The 27,513-nt window shown below is 33.1% G+C and overlaps 1 protein-coding gene across 2 annotated transcripts in view; it reads right to left on the bottom strand.

The window, feature by feature from the left end:
• roraa (RAR-related orphan receptor A, paralog a) overlaps positions 1–25,553 on the bottom strand; it is a 512,855-nt gene extending 487,302 nt beyond the window's left edge. The window contains exon 1 of one of the 2 annotated variants that reach the window (XM_087310917.1): positions 25,348–25,553. Coding sequence is in view for 1 of the 2 variants with exons in the window: in XM_087310916.1 (XP_087167042.1) it covers positions 21,526–21,679 (154 nt within the window). In the remaining variant the exon portion in view is untranslated. Of the gene's footprint in view, positions 1–21,525; positions 21,843–25,347 lie in introns of those variants that run through there. The other variant, XM_087310916.1, reaches the window with a different exon arrangement.
• Positions 25,554–27,513: the final 1,960 nt, after the last annotated feature.

Here is a 27,513-nt window from a genome sequence, read left to right as displayed (position 1 = left end):
GGTCTAATGAACACAGTGGTTAAAATTACACACTTTGCTTTTAAGGCTAAACATTTTTCCTTTTCTTTTATTTTCCTTAATTCTCCTTTAGCTTAGTCTCTATTTCAGAGGTCGCCACAGCGGAATGAACCACCAACTTATCCAGCATACGTTTTACACAGTGGATGCACTTCCATTCACAAACCACTACTTGGAAACACCCATACACACACACTTCGACCAAATTAGTTCCTTCAATTCCCCTATAGCGCATTTGACTGTGGGGGGAAACTAGAGCACCCGTTGGAGACCCACACCAACATGGGGAGATCATGCAAACTCCACACAGAAATGCCAACTGCAGCCGAGACTTGAACTATACAAATATCCAATGTAGAGCTGTGTGAATGCATCATAAGGATCAAAACTTTTGAGAATAAATAAATGCATAGTATCATTTTTTTTAATTATTGTATCTTCTACTCTCTTTGACTACTCCCATCTATACTGTAAAAAATATGACGGCAAGCCCTGACAACGAATGTTTTTATGTAATTTATGAAACTAATTATTATCAGTTAAGCAGGTTTGAGCTAAATATTTTTAGTTATACATAATATTTTAGTCGGTTTGACTAAAGTTGACTAACGAGTTGAGAAGACTTGAAAAGAGTTTTAGGCAGCAAGATTTTGTGTATAGTGTATTGTACTAAATGTGCTTCATAACTAAACATTGTATTGTGCTATATTATTAAAAATAACAATAAAATATGGCAATATGATAAACTTATGTCATTAAAAGTTTCTAAGGCTAGTTAAAAGGATTTTTAGTTTTCTGTTTTAAACCAAGCATTTAATTTTTGGCAGTTTTTATTCATATCAGTTTTAGTTTTTGTTATTTTAATACATCAAGCTAAAAGACAATTCTAAATAAATCCTTTGTATCTTGCCGAAATTTGTATTTTTTATATAAATTCTTTCTAAGCATTTATTTTATTTTCAAGCAAAAAAATAAGCTCTTATGATTTTAATTATAATATAAATAAATACATCTAAATCGATATTAAATTTACAATATTGTACAAAAACGTATACAAAAATCAACATCATAGCTCAACCAACAAAACTATTGCTACACACACACCATAATGTAACTAAGGCTTTAAGCAAGAATGTGGTTGTTTAGATGCAGTTTATTTATAAGGATAGTGCCTACTTTAAATATTTGTAATTTCTGAGAGACAGCGCGTCGGCAGCCATCTGCCTGTCATACTGAGCAGCGCAAAGACAAGATGGCAACAGAGAGCGCATAGTAAAACTCAAGGCTTTCTTTTTTTTATTTCAAACTATAGCTGTTCAAATTATTATAAAACAGGTTAGTGACATTCTAAAGTCGATCTCTCGCTTTTGCATGTTGTAGTCATGTATTTATACCATAGTAATCTGCTAGTGTTTGCTTTGGCTTTTTCAGGGTTAATTATTGTGATCTGATTGCAACAGAAATACTGGGAAATCTCCCTAGACTGATGGCAATTCATGTCGTTCAGCCTTTAAAATTTTTAAATGCGAGCAAAGTCATCTGTTTTGTCATCACTTTAGACATTACGCTAGAGAATCTTTCTTTTTATATACACACGATCCTGCCATCAAACTATTGTATAAATGAAAACCAACACATGCCTCCAATTAGTGCTGATATACGATATACGCACTAAACTAAAAGAAAATCGAACATACACTGTTTCTTTAGAAATAAATACCTTTTATTTAATAAATTAACACTTACAAAAAAAAAAAAAAAAAAAAATTATATATATATATATATATATATATATATATATATATATATATATATATATATATATATATATATATATATATATATATATATATATATATATATATATATATATATATATATATATAAATGAATAATAATAATAATTATTATTATTATTATTATTATTATTATTACTAGTGCCGATATACGATACACACTAAACTAAAAGAAAATCTAACATGCACTGTTTCTTTAGAAATAAATACCTTTTATTTAATAAATTAACATACTTACAAAAAAATATTATTATTATTATTATTCTATTATATTACTTCAAAATCAGTTAAAATACTTGTTGTTTGCCATACAGTATAATAGCTTTTCCTACAACATCAAAAGTGATCCCCAACAGAACTTCAGTCATCACGATAACCCTTAATTCCTCAAAACAAAGCTGATAAATGAACATCGGCACCCACGCCTTAATTGAACCTAATTTAACAAGTAACTAAAAGGATAAATGGTCGGAATAAAATGGTGAAATCTCAGCCGGAGAGACTTGAAGCTGAAGGTCAGGAAGGACGAAAGCGAAACCTCGTCCCCTCGCAACCACCGCAAGACATTTAAATAAGAATGAACTAATGGATTCATATCCAATGTGACTCGACATGATTAATAGTTATGGGCATTGTTTAACCACTCTGGTCCGCTGGTTCACTGTAATTGGTGAACAAAAAAGAACGGGGGGAAAAAAAAAAAACACTAGCGAGTGTGTCTCTGATATTAATAATTAGCAGGCGGAATAGTCACTGGAAGAAGCCAGTCTGTCCAAAGCCTGCGTGATTTTAATCAAAGCCTGAAAAATAGGAAGCTGATTATAATCTGCATTGAAAAAGTCACCGGGGGTGTTTGAAGGGAAAGAGAAAAAAAAAATACGACATGCCCGGATGTGAGGATAATTTGATTAAGAGCTTGCCGCACCTGAAGGGACGCAATTTGGCTCTGGTTTTAACTCTATTTACTGGATTAGGCGCCGCTTCTTAATCATATATGAATAATCAAGTACATTGAGTGACACTAATTCAAAACACGGCTTATCTTTTCTATCGGCGCTCTTTTTTTTTTTATTTGTTAGGGGACCCGAAATTGTTTTAGCAGGAGAAGGATGAGCGGTAGCTTAAGTTAGTCGTGTGAACGCCTGTTAAAATGAGTCAAAATCAATTACATGCTGCATAAATGAAAATTACATGAAGCAAGTTTATCATTTGCATGTGCGGCGTGGTGGCTCAGTGCTTAGCACGTTTGCCTCACAGCAAGAAGGTCGCTGGTTCGAATCCCAGCTGGGCCAGTTGGCATTTCTGTGTGTAGTTTGCATAGCCCCCCCATGCTGGTGTGGGTTTCCTCTGGGCACACTGATGTCCCCAACAGTCCAAAGACATGTGCTATAGGAGAATTGAACAAACTAAACTGGCCGTATGAGTGTGTGTGTGTGAATGTGAGATTGTGGGTGTTTCCAAGTACTGGATTGTGGCTGGAAGGGAATCCGCTGGGTAAAACATATGCTGGAATAGTTGGTGGTTCATTCCACTGTGGCGACTCCTGATGAATAAGGGACTAAGCTGAAGGAAAATAAATAAATGAATGAATAAATAAATAAATAAATAAATAAATATTCTCTTTTCCGATTAGTCCCTTTATTAATCCGGGGACGCCACAGCGAAATGAACCACCAATATATCTAGCGTTTGTTTCACTCAGCGGATGCCCTTCCAGCTGCAACCCATCACTGGGAAACATCCATACACATTCATTCACACACATACACTATGGGCAATTTAGCTTATTCAAATCCCCATAGCACATGTCTTTGGACTGTGGGGGAAACCGGAACACCTGGAGGAAACCCATACCAACATGGGGAGAACATGCAAACTTCACACAAAAATGCCAACTGACCCAGCCGAGGCTTAAACCAGCGACCTACTTGCTGTGAGGCAATTGTGCTAGCCACTGCGCCACCATGCTCCCCTTTAGATTTTTTTTTCATTTATTAATAAATTAATCATTTTCTTTGTAATAGAATATTTGATATTAATATTTCATAAATAAATAGATTTGATTTATTTGATTATTTTTTACATTATTTAAGTTTTATTTATTTATTAATTATTTTTACTAACTTATTTTAGATTTAAACCTTTTTTAATTAATAAATCAATCAGTTTCCTATTAACTCTTTGTGGAATATTTGATATTAACATTTCATAAATAATTAACTACTAATTTTATTTATTTGAATATTTTATATTTTATTTATTTTTTCATTCTTTGTATTTCTATTATTTATTTATTTTTTATTTATGCAATTTTATGTAACTGCATGATATTTGATATTAATGATTCATGAATAAATAATAAATAAATATTTTATTTATTTGATCATTTTCTATATTTCTATTTATTGTTAATTACTTTTCTTTTTATTCATTTTTACTTTAGATTTTTAGATGTTTTTCATTTGATAAATTAATCAGTTTCAACTCTGTGGAATTTCTGATATTAATATTTCATAAATAAATATTTAATTCAATTTGTTATTTATTTTGATTTGTTTTTTATATTTACTTTTTTTTTTCACAATTTTTTTTTTGTAGTGTACAGTATTTTATTCTAGTTTATCAGTTCACCAGTATGCTGAAGGAGCATTCAGTAAAGTAGAGTCGCTGAGTTAAGACAACACATCATGTCAATTTTTGCACACACAGATTTTATGTGAACCAAATAATCTGATACCACAAACCAACATGAACTCGATACATACTCTAGAAAACTTATTTCCAAGCTTTCAAGTCAACTATATGCAATGATTTAACATTAAAAACCAGACCGAATCACTGTTATGCGTCTTGAATCTATGGAAACTCCAGTGAAAACTCCTGTCGACCTTGGTCATCTCCTACGTCTGTTGTGAAAACCCAAAGGAGAGCTCTGTTTTTCAGGTCTCGCACCTCAGCGTCACCATCCCCACTACACCAAACGCCTAGTTAGGTCAGACAACAGTAAATTTAGCCCTCTTTAAAGCCTTCCCATAATGCATCTGGAGTGCATTAACTCATTACTATTTAAACGACCCATCTCAGATATTAACTTCTGTAAAATGGGACGTAGATCTGAGATGTCCCTCGCCGCTGGAGATGTCGCATCAAAAATCTGCCTCTCCTCACCAGCGGAGGGGCATTTCTGCCAGCCCCAGTTTGGCCACTGGTGGCTTCCACTCCGAAAATAAGCTCTCCCATCAGAGCGAAACTTTCGATTTAGTTCAAAGAGGGGATAAACTTTGTCTAATCTGGACGCCACTGCATTAATTATGCATGAAATGTCAATATAGGAGATGTGGGACGCTTCAGAGTTCTCGCAAACTTCAAGTTCAGTTGAGAATGGTAGGATTAAGCTATACCTTGGGTAGTAGCTATTAAATAAATATGAAAACACTTGGCAAAATGCTTGCAGATGGTGTGAGAAATTCTTCGAGACCTAGTTTGCAGGACTTCACTTCACACTTTTAATTAAGGTTTCATTAGTCAAATTATTAGTTAACAATTAGCGATGGCCGATATGGAACTCAAATTACATCACAATGATTTCTGGTATTTAGTTACGATATTTTGACGATAATTAATAGATCTGCTTAGAGACGACAAAAAAAGTCCAATGTCTTTAGAGAAAAGTATTCCTTTTCAGGTTTTTATTTTACTTTTCTACCTTACACACTTCAAGCTGAAAGAAATATGGCAAAAAAATATATATTTTTTTGCAATTTACATGGTAATCAGTCAACTGGGAAATTGTGGCACTAACTACTGTATATTTTAGCTTAGCATAGATCACTAATTCGGATTGGACCATTAGCATCTGTCTTAGCACACGATGTGACTACAAAAGATTCAAGAGATTAATAAGTTAATTTTCAAAACACTTTAGTCATTTTTGAATGAGATGCTAATGGTCTAATCCGATTCAACAGTTTATGCTAAGCTAAGCTAAAAGTGCTCCTGCCTGACCTAGAGTGTGGTCGGTTCTAAAATGATTGTGTCAACTATGAAACTCTAGAGGGGTTTGAGCTTATTTAAAAAAATAAATAAATACATTGGTTCATGCATCTACTAACATTAGACAATTAGGATTGGGCGATATGGACTTATTTCTATCAAAACAAATTCTGGTATTTATTGCGATGGTTAATTGATAATAATTTGCAAGCATCTACTGAAAGACCAAAAAAAGTTCAGTATCTTTAAAGAAAATATACTTTCAATTTTTAATCTTACACACTTCAAGCTAGACGGAATATGGCAAATGTGCTGCGAAAAAAACAATGTTTGTAATTCATATAATAATAAGTCAACTGGGAAATTGTGGCAGTAAATATATTTTAGCTTAGCATAAATCATTAAATCAGATTAGACCATTAGCATCTGTTTTAACACACAACGTAACTCAGAAAATTAAAGATTTTATTAGGACAATTATTGAAATACTAAATTCATTTTTGAGAGATGCTAACGATCTAATACAATTCAATAATGTATGCTAAGCTAGTCCTCACACCAGGTTCAGATATTGGGTGAATGCATTCAAAAATAATAAAAGATTACCCATTTAACTCTAAAGAAGTTGTAAAATGAGCCTTTTTTTCTAAAAAAAAAAAAAAAAAAAAGTGTGTTTTTTTAATAAATGTTAATGAGGTTAATTATTTATTAATTCGATTATAAACATGTCAATTTAATTGTTGTTTTAATGGCTGGTAATTGAATGTTTCTGTTGTGTCGCGTCTGGTGCAACGTCTTGTTAGGAAAAAGAGTTACTAATTGTTTTTGGTCTAAAATGCACAAGCTGGATGAAATATGGCAAATGTGCTGCGAAAAAAATGTTTGCAATTCATATAATAATCAGTCAACTAGGAAACTGTGGCGGTAACTGTGCTAAGACAGATGCTAATGGTCTAATCTGATTCAAGAATTTATGCTAAGCTAAGCTAATAATGCCACTGCCACACTCAAAGTCCGGCTGATTGGAATCACAAATGGTAAAACTAAACTGCTTAAACTGTAGAGGAGTTTGAGCCCATTTCCAACACAAAGAAAGCAATGTTACTAATTGCAATCTTTAAGTGTAAAATGCACAAGCTGGACAAAATACACCAAGATCCAGAAGGACCAACTGCTTTAAGTGTTTTCACATGACACCACAACTGAAATCGCCTCGTGACATCCACAGATTTACAATATCTTCACTGCAAATGTGATCTGATTAGACAGACACACGGGTGGACTTTGAGTCGTGTTGTACAGCAATAATTTCATTTGAAAATGCTGAGACGGGCTTCAGGGCTTCTAAGAAGTATTGATCGTTCCCAGCTTCAACGTGTTCTCCTGCCCTGTTTTTCTAATATAACCCGCATCAGCGATCAGTCTTTTAGAGCAGCTCCCCTCTTTTGGAGGAGATTTAACTCATTGTTTATGGCAGATCACACACACACACACACACACAACACATTAAAGTCACTGCAGGCAAAAACAGCTTTTTTTTTCAGGCACTTCGTTCAGGCTTTTCACAAAGTCTTTCTCTAATGTCAAGAAAAATATCAAACAAATATTTAAGCGTTTCATTTGTCGAATTTTATCAATTTGTGCATGTAGATTTAAATTATAGTAAATACTTTAAGGTAATTTGGTTTTCCACGTGCACCAGGTCATACGTTTATTTCCCCTTCGGGAGCACTAAAACATTACTTTAGTTTTATTATTTGATGTTTATACTTAATTGTAAACTCATTATCTGATTGTTTTTAGTATTTTCCTACATATTTTAAATTCTAATTTGTCAAGCAAAGAAATAAAAATTTTGAACCTGACTTCAATGAAGAAATGTATGCAAATTTGTGCATATTCTAATAAAGGAACATCATTTGCATATTTAAACCACATTTTTGGAGACCTAGGGGTTGATTACAGCAAAAGTGATTTTCCAATCACGAACAATACACTACAATGCCTTTTTTGAAAAAAGTAGTGTGCTGCGCTTTATGTTGCTAGGCAACCAATGAATCAGCTTTTGCTTGAGCGCTGCTGTTGATATTGTATTATTTAATATTTGTCATTCAGCTCCAGATAACTCGAAACGGTTCATCATTGACAATCAATCTATTATCAATCCAGCATATTTTCGTTAGTTAAAATAAAAGGACTCGTCAAAGAAAAATAAAGTAAATTTTACACTGACACACTGTAAAAAAATCTTTTCCTTTTTAATTTTTTTTGTCATAACCATCCATGATCCAAAAAAAAAAAAAAAAAAAAAAAAAGCTACTATAATTGACATTTTAGCTTAGCATAGATCATTGAATCGGATTAGACCATTAGTTTTAGTCTTAGTACATGCAGATGTAACTTCAGAAGAGTCTTTCAATTTTTAACGTTAAATAGAAAAATGATGGAAACTCTTTGGTCATTTTTGAATGAGATGCTAATGGTCTAATCTGATTCAATGATCTATGCTAAGCTAAGATAGAAAAGTGCTCCCACCAGACCCATGGTTCGGCTAAATGGATTTAAAAAAAAAAAAAGTAAAACTGAACTTTGTACCTAGAGGAGTTTTAAAGTTAGCCTATTTCCGGAAAAAAAAAATAGTGTGTTCCTTTAATAATGTCAATGAGGCTATTTGGTAATAGGTTATAAACCCTTCCATGTAATTGGGAGTGCAGTGCACTATTTTGCACATTTAAATGGCTGGTATTTAAATGCGTCTGTCATGTCGCATTTGGTGCAGGAAAATTATAGAAACTCTCTGGTCATTTTTAAATGCGAGATGCTAACGGTCTAATCTGATTCAATGGTCTATGCTAAGCTAAGCTAAAACTGCACCTGTCAGATCCAAAGTTCCTAACAAGGCGAACAACAGGTGTTTGGGTGTCTTTTCCCACCTCGAAATATGCCTATAATAAATCATGTATCTGTAAGTGTAAATATGTGAATTATTTTAGATCAAGATTAATCCAGATCAGCAAATAAGCAAACTCTAATAAAGAAAAGAAAAAAATCGTTTTAAGCTTTAGTTTCCTGTTTGCTGGGAGGAAAACTAGTTTATTGTTTATAGCAGATCACACACGAAACCTGTTAAATGCCGCAGTTTAACCTCGGAGTGAAACACACTGAAGGAACAGCCTCTTAAATGACCCATCGCTCCTGTGATGATGAAGAAGCAGGAGGAGAGAAAAGCGGAGCTGCCAAACACTCATCCTCATTCTGAAGCTTCACTGCAGGGTTCTGGCCGGACCCGAGGCTGGCACTGCAACAACACTTGGCTTTGATTGACCAGTTGGTGTTTTCGGCTGATTTCAGACTAGTCAACAAATCTTGGATGAATCTTAAAAAATAAATAAATAAATTCATGAGAAAAAAAGGCTGGGTCGTTTTCGGAATATAAAAGTAAAATATTAATCATTTGCACTTAGTTTTAAAATAAAATAAAAAGCACTAGAAAACTAGTATGAACTAAAATGAAAAATAATAAATCTAAGATAAGAAAAAAAAAAGAAAAAAAAGGGGGAAATGTGTTACTATTAAATAATATTTAACATTTGCATTTCGTTAAAAATAAAAAAATAAAAAGCCCTACAAAATTGCTATAAACCAAAAAGGAAAATAATAAATAATCCAAAATAAATAAATAAATAAATATTTTTTTTATTATTATTTAATATTTATCATTTGCATTTAGTTTGAAACTAAAATAAAACTAAATAAAATGCTACTATGAAATAAAATGAAAAAGAAAAAGAGATCAAATCTGGGAAAACATTTAGTTTAGCAACAAAATAAAATTATTAAAAAAGCATAACAAAATTACAGTTGAATTAAATGAAAAATATCAAATATCAAATCTAAGAAAACATAAAAATGGTGGGGGGGGGGCTAATAAATGTTTAAAAGTTAAATAATATTTAGTAATACAAAAATGTACAATCATTTCAGCGGTTGACCCTGAAAGATTTATGATTTGCAATTAGTTCAAGAATAAAATAAAAATATTTTATATAACAAAATAAAATATAAAAGCACTGCAAAACTTTAAAATACAATGGAAAACCTTAAATATTAAATCTAGTAAGAGAAACTACAATAGTTTCTCAAAGATATTAATTACATTTGACCCAAATATTAGGCATAACCAATAATTTTGTCCACGAACCTACATTTTTTATTATTATTGCTAGATCATATTTAATAGAATTAAACATTCACCAATTTCTCATTACCATTAGCAACATCTTATATCAATACTGAAACAAAAGCATTCAAATAGTAAGCATTTATCATTGTAGTTTACTTTATAATTTTGTCATTACAATTAAATAAAACTACACTAAAAAAAAAAAAAGTGTTGCATGCAGAACTGTTGCAAACAATTTATTTGTGTTGAATTTAAACAATCAAATTAAATTGAATAATGTTCAACTTAATGTGTGTTTAAATTCAACACAATTAAATTGTTTACAACCACTTAACATAAGAGTAAATCCAAGGAATCATCTTTGAATAATTTTTTTCAGTGTATACAATTTCTTCTGTCAAAGTGTTGCTGCGCATAAGTATGAAGTGCAATAAATAATGCAATGAATACTATTACATTAAAAATATATACAACTATATTCTCAGTAATATAAAAAAATAAAAGCATACTAAAAGAGATTTTTACATTTATAAAGTTTAAATATTTGAACATTTAATGCAATACACTATTTTGCAATGCATTTTTTTCTTTCTTTTGGCCGAACCATTCTTTTAACTGCACTCAGGTTGTAAAAGCAAACAGCATTGGATGCGTTCTCATGTCCAGGTTAAGCAGATTGACAGCGAGCGGTGCGGCGTTAAACATCAGTGTCAGCACACAATATCTGCTGCCTTTAATTGCCGGCTTTGAATAAAAGAGGCTCAGCTTGGCTCTTTCAGTCGCTGAAATCTCCCTCCTGCTGGAAAGAGTCAATCAGCGCACGCAGGTGACACATTTCACCAGCGCTCTCTGACATGGGCAAAATATTGTTGTCTGCCGTGCCAACTAATAAGTAATTATAGGCTAGTCCTCCACAGATGGCAGACCCCACAGTCACTGCGCCGCCATCCAATAAAAGAGAAATTAAGTTAAAGCACCGCTCCGCACATGTGCATCCAAAAACGCCAACGAAACAACAGCACCTGAGCTTTACAAGCGATTTGCTCCATCCGATGGCATATAGCAAATATTTATTTGGCTATGTGCACAGTATTTAATAAAAACAACGTATAATTCGGTGACATTTTAGCAGAACTTAGCATAGATCATTGAATCGGATTAGACCGTTAGCATCAGACTTAGTACATGATGTAACTACAGAAGAGTCAGTGTAAATTTTAGTGGCATTTTAGCTTAGCTAAGCATAGATCATTGTATCGAATTAGACGATTAGCATCGTTCTTAATACACAATGTAACCACAGAATAGTCAGTGTATTGTTCTGTGACATTTTAGCTTAGCATAGATCATTGACTCAATTAGACCATTAGCATCTGTCTTAGAGCATGATGTAACTACAGAACAGTCAGTGAATGTTTCTGTGACATTTTAGCTTAGCATAGATCATTGATTCAGATTAGACCATTAGCATCTGTCTTAGAGCATGATGTAACTACAGAACAGTCAGTGAATATTTCTATGACAGTTTAGCTTAGCATAGATCATTGTATCAGATTAGACCATTAGCATCTGTCTTAAAGCATGATGTAACTACAAGAGTCAGTGTATATAGTGTATATTTCTGTGACATTTTAGCTTAGCATAGAATCAGATTAGACCATTAGCATCCATCTTAGAGCCTGATGTAACTACAGAGGAGTCAATTTACATAGTGTATAATTCTTTGACATTTTAGCTTAGCATAGATCATTGAATCAGATTAGACCATTAGCATTCGTCTTAGAGCACGTTGTAACTACAGAGGGGTCAATGTATATAGTGTGTATATTTCTGTGACATTTTAGCTTAGCTTAGCATAGATTATTGAATCAGATTAGACCATTAGCATCGGTCTTACTACAGAAGATCCATTGTGTAAGTAGTAAGTGTAGATTTCAGGCTATATTTTTGAAAGAGATGCTAACGGTCTAATCAGATTCAATGATCTACGCCAAGCTATGCTCAACAGCTGTTGAATGCTTGAAAAATAAGAAATGACAATGTTTTGGTGCCTCTAAATGATTCTTGGGGTTAAAAATAGATTTTAAAAAAAATGCTTCTTAACATTTGTATTTGATATATAGTCAGATTTGATTATAGTTAGTCGTTTAGTGTTAGTTTTTTTCTATTTAACTGAAAATCAGAGAGAGAGAAAAAAAATCCACCATAAAAATCTTAATTTAGTTTTTCCCTGCAGTTTAATGAACTCAAATTAAACTGCAAGCACAAATTTCTAAATTACACAACGCAGCCCTGAAACAATCCTAGTTAGTGCAAAAATAAACCTCCTTAATGCAAGAATTAAAAATGAAAAACTTTTTTGCAAAGATAAATGGGGAAATAAAGTGTAAAAAGCTTGTTTGCATATCTTTGCCACGTCAAAACTAAACAATCAAATGAGAAGCTATATTTAGACGCAAAGTGCTATTAGACCAACACGAAATGCTGCATTTGCAAATTCAAAAACGCTCTGGAGATGAAGTACAATTGTTCAAATCCTCATACGGTAGAGGCTGAAAACGCCACAAGTGTCACACTTATGAATGAACACATTATAAAGTTTCCAAATGAGTGGGAAAGCAAGAGAAATATAGTAGATTCAACTACAATTTTAAATTGCGTCAAAAAAAGGAGGTATGAAATAAAGCTGTCTCCAACCTGAATAAATCAAAAATACATTTCCTTTCCAAATCATAACTTACAATACCAGTCAGAGTAGGAAATCATTTAGATTTCAAGACCAAACTTATAGTTCGGATTCTAAAATACTGAAGAAATGAACAATGAAACAACATTTTAAAGAGTACACTGTAAAAAAAAATGGCCGTGATTTCAACGGTAACAAAACAGTAAAAATGCTACAGTACAAATCCGTAACCTGGTTAACGGTATATTTCCTTAAATATATACGGCGAATAACCATACATTGACTTTCCCAGAATTCCCTGCATGGCACATCACTTTTTATGCATTTGGTTTACATTAATATGGATCTTTTTATGTACATTAGAGATTTATGCTACATCTAATGTTGATAAACAATGTTTATTTCATGACTTTAAATTTTATGCGTGTTACCATACTGGTGTTTAGTAGCTGTGTGAATGACACTAGGCACTAGGTTTGTACAGTGTTTTTTAACAGTAAAGTACTGGCAACCACAGCTGCCGGTTTACTGTAAATGTTACGGATTTATTTTTTACAGTGTAGATAATGCAAAAATTTGAATTGCCCCATAATTTACTCCATTTTAAGCCCTCATCTATCTATATATATATATATAGACAGAGAAAAAGTCGATAGATAGATAGATATATATATATATATATATATATATATATATATATATATATATATATATATATATATATATATATATATATATATATATATATATATATATATATATATATATATATATATATATATATATATATATATATATATATATATATATATATATATATATATATATATATATAAATAAATATATATATATATATATATATATATATATATATATATATATATATATATATATATATATATATATATATATATATATATATATATATATATATATATATCTATATATATATATATATATATCTATCTATCTATCGACTTTTTCTCTGTCTGACGAACACAATCGGAGTACTTTTAAATTTTATCCTGGAATTTTATGAGGATTAAACGTATTTTTACACTAATTTCTGGTTAAAATCCTGCGACAAAGGCATTATTCACATCGTTACCATTTATTATTATACTTTATTTTATAATTGTGCCACATCTATAAATATAAATAACATAAAATAAAACTATAAAAGTTTCTCATTACTGTAATAAAACCTTTATGGATAAAAAGTTTAAAATTAAAGTTAAAAAAATATATAAATATATAAAATATTTATATAAAATAAACGAAAAATATAGCAAATCTAAGAAAACTAAAAAAATGTGAAAACAAGATTACTAATAAATATTAACCAAAATGATATTTCATATAATAATAACAACAACAATATTAAATAATATAATATTTAATAATAAAATATTATTATACTTTTAAATTATATCCTGGCTCTTGTGTGCAGTCAAATGGTTAGCCTACTGTATATAGAGGCTTTTATTTTAAAGCTTTCAAAAGCACATAAATATGTTGTAACAGCCTGTTCTCGTGAGGAATCGTAAATATTTTACGTTTTGTCACTTAGTTGCTAACTCGCTTAATAGGACATGCGTTAACCCTTGACGATAGTGTTAGTATTTTACTTGTTTAATTAATAAGGTAAATGGTTTAAATACATGGCTAATTTGTACAAAGTCATTCGTATGAAAATGATTTAAGTCATATGACAATGCTCGATTTTTAAAAGAAGGCATGGCACCAAACCCCATCATCATTGGTGGGTTATCAAATCCAGACTGATCTCACGAGGAAACGAGAGTATTTTATGTTTTGTCAGTTTAGTGGCTAATTCGTACGCATTTGTACGAGTTTAGTCGTACGAATGAATGTACGATTTTAAAAAGGAGGCGTGGCACCCAACCCTACCCCAACCATCATTCGGTGATGAGCAACTCGTACTAAACTGTATGAATTAGATTGTACGAATTCATACGAATTAGCCATTAAATCAAAAAGTTACGAATTGCCGTGAGATTGCGTTGATCAAATCATTCTATAAATGCACAAATGAGATCTTCAGATTAATACGAATTAGCCTCTAAAATAAGTTACGAGTTGACGCAAGATAGGATATTCCAAAATGCGCATTAAAAAAATAAAATTAAAGATTACTCCCATTTCTCAAAGACGCCACACACACAGCAATAACACAATCTCAGCATGATTTCAACACTTGTGCATTTGCTCATCTTGACCCATGTCTCTCCTTCAAAAGCCCCATCTTAAATGAGATGTCGAGTGTCAGACTGAGGGTTAAAACATCACGCGCCGCTCCTTCAGCTTGCGCCTTTCAGTTCCTAGAAGGTCAAATGTGATGTTTGACCTACTCCCGAGCTCTTTTGTGGATGTGAACAAGCACAGGTACAAAATCACAACAAGCTAAAAAAATGAAGTCAAGATTGTTATTGTCAAGACTCATGTACAAGGAGAAAAAAAAGGGAAAATGTGTTTCTTACTAAAAAAGTATTCACATCCGGATGTTGGTTTGTGTGGACAAAGTAAAAGTGAAGCGTCTGAACAACAAACTATAATTTGGAGATTGTTTACTGCTTCGAAAGCATTTTACATGGGTGCAATAAACCTAGCAAAACACATTTTACTTCTAATTATACATTATAATTGCATTTTTTTTAGCTTCAGATTCCTTTAGTTATTTAAATCTAGCATATTAATAATGCAAAAAAACAAACAGATTTTAAAATAATACTCGGTATGTGTATGAAACGTCCTACTGTGTATGAAATGTGCTGTATAAATAAACTTGCCTTCTCTATTTATGCATATATTAATTTCCATTTCTTTACATTTTCTTATTCAAAATGTATTTATCACATTACTAATGCGATTACAGTTCCATATTAATTAAATATATGTACATATTGACTTTTTTTTATACTTAACTTGCATTTAGATGTTATGCTAAGGACAGTTAGATGACAAGAAAATGTCAATATGTATATAATGAAATAATAAACCGTATTAGCATTGGTATTATGATAAATTTATCTAATATATGATATTTATTCAGTTTCTTTTCTGCTTAGTCTCTTTAATAATCAGGTGTTGCCACAGCGGAATGAACCGCCAACTTATCCAGCACGTTTTACGCAGCAGATGCGCTTCTATCACTGGAAAACACCCATACACTCTCATTCACACACATGCACTACGGACAATTTAGCCAACCCAATTCACCTATAGTGCATGTCTTTGGACTTTGTGGGGGAAATCGGAGCACTCAGTGTAAACCTCCATTCAAATAGCTACAAATCTTAAGCAAAAATAAACGTAATTATAATATCTAAATAGAAATGTATGAATGTGTTTTGCTAGGTTGATTCCACACATGTAAAATGCTTTAAAAAGAGTGAACAATTTAAAAAAAAATATTCAATTCTTTATGAAAAATGTTAAGGACATTCACCGGCCACTTTATTAGGTACACCTGCCCAACTGCTCGTTAATGCAAATGTCTAATCAGCCAATCACATGGCGGCAACTCAATGCATTTAGGCATGTAGACATGGCCAAGACAATCTGCTGCAGTTCAAACAGAGCATCAGAACGGGGAAGAAAGGTGATTTAAGTGACTTTGAACGTGGCATGGTTGTTGGTGCCAGACGGGCTGGTCTGAGTATTTCAGAAACTGCAGATCTACTGGCATTGATCACGCACAATCATCTCTAGAGTTTACAGAGAATGGTCTGAAAAAGATCAAATATCCACTGAGCGGCATTTCTGTGTACACAAATGCCTTGTTGATGACAGAGGTCAGAGGGGAATGGCTAGACCTTTTCAAATAACCACTCGTTACAACCGAGGTCTGATGAGTCTCGATTTCAGCTGCGTCATTCGGATGGTGGGGTCAGAATTAGGCATTACACCATGAAAACATGGATTTATCCTGCCTTGTATTAAAGGTTCAGGCTAGTGTTGTAATGGTGTTGGGGATATTTTCTTGGCACACTTTGGGCCCATTAATACCAAATAAGCATTGTGACAACACCACAGCCTACCCGAGTATTGTTGCTGACCATGTCCATCCTTTTATTACCACAGTGTCTCCATCTTCTGATGGCTACTTTCAGCAGGATAACATATAACATAGCGCAAATCATCTTAGACTGGTTTCTTGAACATGACAATGAGTTCACTGTATTAAAATGGCCTCCACAGTGACCAGATCTCAATCCAATAGAGCACTTTGGAATGTGGTGGAACAGGAGATTTGCATTATGGATGTGCAGCCGACAAATCTGCAGCAACTGTGTGATGCTATCATGCCAATATGGACCAAAATCTCTAACGCCCCATTCACACGGGGCGTCAGCGCCAACGCTTTCCATTCACTTTGAATGGGTGATGTCAGGCATTGCCGATCTGCATTGTGGATCCGTCTGCGCCGCTTCAGAGGTGTTGCTTGCTACAGAAGTTGGGAACAGCTCAACTTTAAGCGCCGACGAAAGCGTCAGACAATCAGATCGCTGTATGTAAATACACCAGCTAGACAGTGGCCTATTGCTGACTGAATTTCATTGGCTGACGCTTCTATGACGATCACTTCAACCCCAACTTCAGACACGCCTTCAGTCAAGCGTTGACGCTGAAGCCCCGTGTGAATAGGGCGTAAGGAGTATTTCCAGTACCTTGTTGAATGTACGCCACGAACGATTAAAGGCAGTTCTGAAGCCAAAAGGGGGACCAACCAAAAACTAGTAAGGTGTACCTAATAAAGTGGCCAGTGAGTGTAGAGTTAAATTTTTATTATTCCAAAATATATTTACTACAATGAGTTGGACCTATTAACCATTTAAACCATATTGGTTACAATAAAGAGAGATTAAATACAAAATTACTGAAACAAACGCACACATGAAGTGTGAACTAACTACAGTCCTGACATTTTCCTTCCAAGTTTAAGTAATATTTCTAATAAAAGTAGTATATTGAGTCCACTGGATGACATTTAATTCAAATGAAACCTTCATTACATAAATATTAAAGCTTAACGACCAAAAACAATAAAAAAAACTAATCAGAATCTAAACAAAGTAAAGTGCAGCTTAAGGTTGCCTTTCCCCAATATTTAGTGTATACTTGAACAAATGGGGCCAAAAAAGCTATTTGGTGAAACTCAAACACTCTAATAACTCTGAAACGCATAAAAACAAACTTCCTATGGTTTTCTCCATATGTACACAGACATCTTTTGACTGGTGATGAAAGCGGTGTGGTTTCACAGTAAACCCCCTCGCACACCACCAGCAAAACCACAAACTGCATGTGGTTAACTACTAATAAAGCAGCTTCACGTGCCTGTGTGGAGATCTGACTGAACCACGGTTTTGTGTTTAAGCAGCCAAAAATATGATTAACAGTCACAGCTGGTCAAACATGTAGTCGAGTGTGAATTTGATATTTATATACCGCCATAAAAACAAAATAATGTACATGATGAGCTTTAACAGCAGTCAGCAAGCAAGCATTTAGAATGGATACAAGTGTGCTGCTGAAACAAGTTCTGTCACTCTCTCCCGAAGCATCTATCAGGGCTGCAGAATTAATCCAAAAATAATCTAAATTAAAACAGAGCTGAAGAAACGAATGCTAAATAGAAATTATAAATTCGCTTACAGCCAATTCATTAGATCGCTTGCTAATTTGTGTTGTTTTAGCACCAATTGTACTTTATTTCATTTACAATTTTTATTTTAGTTTGAACCGTTTGTCTTTACATCTGTAGTTTTTTCGATCATTTTACCTGCTTTAGTTTGTTTCTTCAATCATCATTCATTTACTTTTTGGCTTAGTCCCATTATTAATCAGGGGTCGCCACAGCGGAATGAACCGCCAACTTACCCAACATACGTTTTATGCAGCGGATGCCCTTCCAGCCGCAACCTAACACTGGGAAACATCCAGACACACTCATACACGGCCAATTCAGCTTTTTCAATTCACCTATAGCACATGTCTTTGGACTGTTTGGGAAAGCGGAGCACTCGGTTGAAACCCATGCAAACAAGGGAACAACATGCAAGGCGATCGTGCTACCCACTGTGGCACCCGTAATGCCTATAGTTTGTTTCTTTATTTTAGTTATTTTACTTCAATAAGAAATATATATATAGTTGGAAACTTGCTTTATTAAACATTTTATTAAACATGCGCACTTTGTACATTTTTGAATGTCACCAAGTAAAATAAAATAGGCTGGATTTTACATATTTTGTCAGCTTTACTCACCGTTTTAATCTGACATTGAAAAAAATATTAATTCACAATAAAACAAGTATTTTACTATTATTATACTATTTATTATCATACTAAATTATTTACTATGATGTCTTTCCTACAAAAACAGCCAATCATTTTCTGTAAAAACAATATTACAAGATATTATCTAAATGTTTAAAAATACCAAAAGGTCTAGCCTTCATATACAGAAATGCATTTTACAGATGATGATTATGATAATAATAATAATAATAATAATAATAATAATAATAATAATAATAATAATTAGCAATTTTAAAGTATTTTAATCTTCTAATTAAAATTGTAATTAACAACAGCAAACATCAACAATAATAAAAGCAGCTTTAAAGTAATTTTAAGCTTATAATTAAATAGTAATCCATAATAATAATAATAGCAATTTTAAAGTATTTTTTAATCTTATAATGAAACGGTAATCAATAACCGTAATAATAATAGGAAATTTTAATATTATAATTAAAAAGTAAATCAATAACAATAATAATAAAAGCAATTTTAAAAATTAATCTTAAATATTATTAAATAGTAAATCAACAACAACAATTTAATATATATATATATATATATATATATATATATATATATATATATATATATATATATATATATATATATATATATATATATATATATAAAAATAAATAAAATGACTTACACTTTAGTGTAAAAATGTATTGTCATGCATTATAAATAGTAATAAAGTATTATTAATAATAATCAAATTAGTTCTTCAAATTAAATTTCAGCCCAACTTTTTTTAAACTTTTGCCATTTAACCAGACAACTATCCTATCAGTACCACTTGTTAAACTTCTGAGGCCCTGAAGACTTCTAAAGTACGCAATGGAACTAAAATGATGTATTTTAAGTTAACACAGTAAAACTTGCCGCAAACATGAGTAGTTTAACTTGTTGCTAAAAGCTTGTGATAAATCAGAAATGATTGCATTGCTCCAATAGCAACCAAAATTAATGCTTCGAAACTAAATCCTAGAAGCATGACAGTTTATCATCCAGCAAATGCCTATGACATAACATATTTAAGTCATAAATCAAAACTCGCCAGCGTACAGCTGATGTCATGACCTCTCGGCTCTATTGACTGCTGCTGGTGTGTTTGTTGCACAAGTCTTGCGAAAGCAAAGTGGATTTCTAACACGGCCGAGCAGAACAGTCCCACTGAACACTTTTGTTTCTCGTCCTCCATTCAACACAAGGGTTACATAACAGGACAGAGGCGCTCTTTCTTTCGCCTTTCCCTTCCAGATGCACTTTAGTCCTGCTGTAAAGGGTGGGGGGTGAATATGGGTCAGCAGGTTAGCAGTGTCTCAAAGTCAATCTCCTTCTTTTTTTAAAAGACTTGCCTAAAAACTCCCATCCGGACACAGCCTCCCAATACCTGCCTCTTTCTGTTCTGACTGCTATTACATAACAGCCAAGCGCGGGGAAAGTACCAACAAAGTGAAACAGCGTTCTAGGGTTCTAGTTCCATAGAATCGTTAGAACGTTCGACATTCGACGTCATTTCATTTGAATAATTAAGAACTGTTCTATCAGCTCTCACCAAACAGCCTTCCCGTTCCACGCGGTAGCTTTTATTTAGGTTTGTTTTGTTTTGATTCCGACGTTATACGAGATATTTTACCTCAGGAAAACCTACTGACAAAACACTACGTGTACTTACTAGTGTAAGCATTTAAACCCAACACTTTCACATAAGATATCGAATGGTTTTCCCCGTCTGTTTATGGCAAAACCTGTTACATAACCAGCTTACATTCCACATTCACCAAATCAGCCTCTAAATATACCCTTCAGCGCGACACATAACAATCTGCAGAGATTCGCGACGCTACTTTACGCGCTGTCACTTGTTCACTTTAAGTTTTCCGATACATTTTACACAGAACTTGGATGAGTTGAATGGAGACACCGAAGGGGGGAGTGGCTAAAAACCTACTGTCTATACTGTAAAACAGATCGATCTTCGTTTGTACAAAAAATAGATATTAAAACAGTGTTTAAATATACGTTGTGTGTGGGTAACAAGTCGTTACGCATCTCTGATGCGCAAACAGAGCACGTGCACTGGACATGCTGACAATCAATGAATGCAATATGAAATACAATCTGAAACTTCATCTCCAATTTTAAGACTAATTTAATCAGCCAACATACCCATGTTATGGAGGGTCTAATTCTATATTATTTTACGCATCTGAACAAATCTTAAATTAACTTTCATTGATTTGTCTGACAAACGCGTGTGTTTATTTGAGCGTCGATGCCTGTCATCTATCCAGCAGCGACTGCAGAATCAATCCCTCAAACGAAAAGAGCAACTCTAAAAGCATCACAATTCCTCTGCATGTCATGCAAGCCCGTCTTATTCCTGCAGCATTCCGCGCTCTGGAATGATTTTTACGCGCGCCATTTAAGTTGAAATGAATTCACTTTGAAGTTTTGCTCATCAACCCTACGGAGAATCAATGTGGTGTCGATTGCGAATAATCGATCCGTCTCACCTCTGTTGGTGCTGGAGCAGCTCTGCCGGCGCACCGGGGCTTGGTGCTCAGCTTTGCGGAGGGTCTCCAGGTTTACCGGGGTTTCCCTGACCGGGGTAACCGGCTCTGAGACGCCGTTGCCCGGGTCGCTCGCTGGATCTGGAGGGGACTCCATGTTGTGCTTGCTTTTGGAGCTATTGCTGCTGGTGTATCACGATGCGCCGCGCTGCGATTCACAGCTCTGAGGTTTGTGTAGCGATGTATTTTTCTAGCAGAAGTAAGAAATGTTGAACAGGCGAGTGTAGACAGAGGTGGGTGTGTAGGTTTGATTGTCCACTGGCAGCGCTAGAGAGAAGAGAAGAGAAGAGAGGAGCTCCAGCGCAGCCGCTCAACAGGGACGCGCTGTCAATAGCCGATGAATGGATGCGCGCGCGCGCGCGCGTTTGCGTGTGTGAGAGAGAGAGAACGATTAACACTGCACTTTCATCCCTTTGCCCGTATTCTAATGATACACGGCCAAACAACTGCCGACACACACACAATGTGTTATCTAGAATTCAACATTTCCTATAGGATCTTATTATACGTTTTTTTTTATAACCACTATGCTAGTTTAGTTTGAGCAGAGAAAAAGCACGAGAGCTAAAATCAGTCAAAAGCTTGGTAAAGAAATATAAATAATTTAATATTTGAATAAACAAAACAAAAAATAGACACTAAATACAATGCTAATCAGTCAGTGTGAGAATTGTTTTGGTGCAGTTATTTGAAGTATTTGAGTTATAAAGACTCATGGCGTAGGCCCAAAATACTACACTGTAAAAGTGATATGGCAAAAAGTAATAAAAACATGTTACTTTAATTAATATTAATGAGTAAATCAGGTTTCAACTAATTATTTTGAGTTATAAAAAGTTTAAACTTAATATTTAAGTCAGTTTGACTGATGTATGTGGAGTTGACTATAAAAGCTCCTTTGGTTCAAAAAAAAAAAAAAACTATTATGCAAGAATGTTTTAGTGTATTTTTGTAAAATAATTTAAAATATAATGCAATTTATTAAGGTCACATTTACTTATGTATTTTAATAAATACATGCCAGATTGAGTATGCTGCTTATTTTTAAATATAATGTACTTGCATTTAATACGCACTCTAATGGATGTCTTACAACCATATTAAGAAAGCAAACCACACACACACAGTGATCAGGAATTAAAGATTCCCAACAGGATCTTATTATATGTATTTTAATAACCACTAGGCTGAAAGTTTAAAGCAGAAAAAAGTATAAGAGCTTAAATTCAGACAATATTATTAAAATGCAATATTTTAATATACTTAAAAAAAACAGACACTATAAATGTCATTCAGTGTACTAATCATTGACTAACTGCAATTATTGGAGTTGGTTATAAAGTATTTGAGTAAAAAGACTCAGTCCCTTTATTCATCAGGGCTCGCCACAGCGGAATGAACCGCCAACTTATCCAACACGTTTTACAAGCGGATGCCCTTCCACCTGCAACCCAGTACTGAAAAATATTACCATTATTCATTCATTAATTTTCTTTTCAGCTTAGTCCCTTTATTCATCAGGGGTCGCCACTATATGAACCGCCAACTTATCCAGCACGTTTTACACAGCAGATGCCCTTCCACCTGCAACCCAGTACTGAAAAATATTACTATTATTCATTCATTCATTCATTCATTTTCTTTTTAGCTTAGTCCCTTTATTCATCAGGGGTCGCCACAGCGGAATGAACCGCCAACTTTTCAGCACATGAATGCCCTTCCAGCTGCAACCCAGTACTGGAAAATATTACAAATATTATCGAAGTAAGTTTAAAATGACATTTTTAACCTTTAAATCCTGTTGGGTTTGTCCATATTTGACCCAATAATGGCTTAAAAAACCCAGCACTTTTAGAATACACTTTCCATGTATATAAAATCACTTTTGTAAAGTTTAATCGATACATAAATTAAAATGTCTGGTCAATACTAAGAATACAAACTACACACACACACACACACACACACACACACACACACACACACACACACACACACACACACACACACACACACACACACACACACACACACACACACACACACACACACACACACACACACACACACAATTTCCTCTTCTCTTTAAATAATTTTCATTGTAGGTTTGAGTTCATGGACTTTTATGGAAAGCATGAATTTCAAAGCCCATTTTTTTCTGTAAACTTTTTCATGCAAAAAATATCAATCAAACAAACAAATCATTATTAATAACTTTAACAATGCCAACACAATCTCATGGCAATTTGTAAATTTTGATTTAGTGGCTAATTCGTATGAATTCGTACGATCTAATTTGTACAATTTAGAACGATTTGCTCATCTCCCAATGACAGTTGGGTTTAGGGGTGGGGTTAGGTGCCACGCCTCCTTTTTAAAATCGTACAATTTCGTACGACTGAACTTGTACGAATTAGCCACTAAACTGGCAAAACGTAAAATACTTTATGCTTTCTCATGAAATCAGGCTGTTATTAGCATAACGTTTATCAACAACTTTATCAGCTAATTATGATTTGCATGTGACGTACATACACTCAAGTACAATAATGTCCATTACTATCAGGGGTGGATTTAGTGATTTTGGGGCCCTAAGCAATTTCAGCCATAGGACCCAAGTCCTGAAACACACCCTTTCAACTTTTATTAAATATTTATTTATATTGCTGCGTTTTATATCAATCTTCTTTTCGACATTTTAAATAAATGCAGTCTCTTTGAATGATTAGTTTTCTTAAAATAAACTTAACTAAAAATCAAAAATAAAAAAATTATTAAATTTGACTGCTGGACTGCGGAATGATATTTTATAATATTATTACCATTACATAAAATTGCATTATTATAACAATATTATATTTGATTGTAGATTAAATATTTAATTACATTAAAATTGTATTTGTTTAACTCATTATACAAAACATGGTAGAAAATTATATTATATACACACACAATATAATTTTTACTTCTAGATATTTATAGGGGGCCGCTTACCTCGCTTAGTTAAATACGCCCCTGATTATGATTGAAATTATATGTATATAATCAATATATTTAAATTCAATGTATTATCACAATATCTATTTTATGGATTGAGACATATTGTTGACAAATAACCCAACTACACAACTTTAACTCCTATTAGTACATAATAAAAGTCATAACAAGTTTAAAGGACATTAAAGCACAGACTCAAGTTTTCATTCGAGTTCAGCCACTCACACAAGTAAACATCAGCATCTTGCATCTCTCGGAGTGTGCAACTGTGAAGTGTCAGTCTGTCTGTGTTTGTTTCATCGGTGTAAAACTGCGCAGTAGATTAAGTTGGTCTGAGCTCTGACTCCAGCAGCTGATCAAAGCCTCAACACCCTTCGCCTTCAGGGAGAGCACACGTTTTTAGAGCAGCCTGTTTAACGCGTGTTTTGATACTAAACAATCTAAAAGTTCAGCGGCCCTTATTAATAGAAAAGTCGGCTCGGTGTGACAGCAGATGCTGGCTCTCCCTGCGGCGTTGTCAACAACACGCCTGACGCACGTGACTGGCGCGCAACTGACACGCCCCCTCGAGCGCTGCACGTGGACTTTGGCATGCTCGTACAACTTGGACGTGAGCGCGCTGAAAGTCAAGTTCAGCTCGTGCAAGGCAACGTACATAGCAAAAACGTCAGGATGGATTTGTAGACTAAAGCAACAGGTTACAGGCAGAGAAGCTGTCATAGTACAAGTACACGTTAAAAGTATAAAAAAAAATACTAATTTACTCACCTTAATGTGTGTCCAACTGTGTAGGAAGTCCAAACATGACTCTCAAAATCCCCCAAAACATATTTTAAAATGTAATTCAGACTTGGATAACAATATTTAAAGTCCTTAGAAAACATACGCTGGCTTCGTTGTGTTTAGAAAATGGTTGTTTACTAATATTCTGCCATAGCGCGGAACTATCAACACCTTCAGGTTTAAGCTTGGTTGGCGTGTGAAGGAACACAGCCTGTTATTATTGGTTCTCAAGTGCCTCGTGACCTATGACAATCAATGCCCAATTAACCTACAGCCCATTTACTTTGTGGCACACACCTGGCAAGTTTATATGTTCCCGGATGCTCTTAATTACTTTCTATGTTGTTTTAAACTAATATGTTTATTGTAGTCTTCTTATAATGTTGTGAGATGCAACTGTAGTAAGTTTGTACATATTTGCAGTTATAACAGCAAAATTAAATAAATAAAATATTTGCGCTAGTTACCGTGTGCTAATGACAAAAAATAAGTTTCTTAAAGTGTTTTCCTAAAAGACTTTTAAACACTTTTCATATTAAAAGTGTATTGATGTATTTACAATATTAGTGTGGTGCAAAACCGCACACTCAATAAGGTTCTATAGAAATACAATTTACAAATTTGGCTAGTTTAAATGTTTTTAAAATAGGTAAATAAAATTACCTATTAAAAATATAATATGAAAATAGTTGTGAGATTTTAACTCTGAAAAGTCAGCATTGCGATATACAGTACATTTTCAAAATTGTGGAAAAATCAGTATTGCAATATATATATATATATATATATATATATATATATATATATATATATATATATATATATATATATATATATATATATATATATATATATAATCACAGTTGAAGCCAGAATTATTAGCCCTCTTTAAATGTTTTTTTCTTTTTTAAATATTTCCCAAATGATGATTAACAGAGCGAGGAAATTTTCACAGTATGTCTGATAATATTTTTTCTTCTGGAGAAAGTCTCATTTGCTTTATTTCGGTTACAATAAAAGCAGTTTTTACATTTTTAACACAATTTTAAGGACAAAATTATTAGCCCCTTTAAGCTTTTTTCAGTAGTCTACAGAACAAACCATCATTAAACAATAACTTGCCTAATTGCCCTAACCTGCCTAGTTAACAAATATTATGTACTGGTGACGCAGTGGTGCAGTGGGTAGTGCTGTCGCCTCACAGCAAGAAGGTCGCTGGTTTGAGCCTCTTCTGGGTCAGTTGACGTTACTGTGTGGAGTTTGCATGTTCTCCCTGCATTCACGTGGGTTTCCTCCGGGTGCTCCAGTTTCCCCCACAGTCCAAAGACATGCGGTACAGGTATGAGTGTGAATGAGTGTGTATGGAAGTTTCCCAGAAATGTGTTGCAGCAGGAAGGGCATCTGCAGAGTAAAACATATGCTGGATGAGTTGGCAGTTCATTCCGCTGTGGCGACCCCAGATTAATAAAGGGACTAAGCTGAAAAGAAAATGAATGAATGAATATTATGTACTGTCATCATGGCAAAGATAAAATAAATCAGTTATTAGAAATAAATAATTAAAACTATTATGTTTAGAAATGTGTTGAAAAAAATCCGTTAAACAGAAATTGGGGGAAAAAATTAACACGGGGACTAAAAATTCTGACTTTAACTGTATATACAAAATTGTGGAAAAACTCAGTATTGTAATATATATATATATATATATATATGTATATATGTATATATATATATATATATATATATATATATATATATATGTATGTATATATATATATATATGTATGTATATATATATATATATATATATATATATATATATATATATATATATATATATATATATATATATGTATGTATATATATGTATATATGTATATATATATATGTATGTATATATATGTATATATGTATATATATATATGTATATATATATATATATATATGTATATATATATATATATATATATATATATATATATATATATATATATATATATATATATATATATATATATATATATATATATATAAACACTCAAAAATGTCAGTATTGCGATATATATGCTCAAAATTTTGGAAAAAGTCAGTATTGCGGTATACAGTACATAGTAAAAAAAAGTCAATATTGTAATACCCTTACTGGCC

The sequence above is a fragment of the Danio rerio genome, chromosome 25 (genome assembly GCF_052040795.2).
Source record: "Danio rerio strain M-AB ecotype USA chromosome 25, GRCz13ab, whole genome shotgun sequence".
Lineage (NCBI taxonomy): Eukaryota > Metazoa > Chordata > Actinopteri > Cypriniformes > Danionidae > Danio > Danio rerio.
The sequence above is the reverse complement of the archived record's forward strand: the minus strand, read 5'-3'. Positions and strand labels throughout refer to the sequence as shown.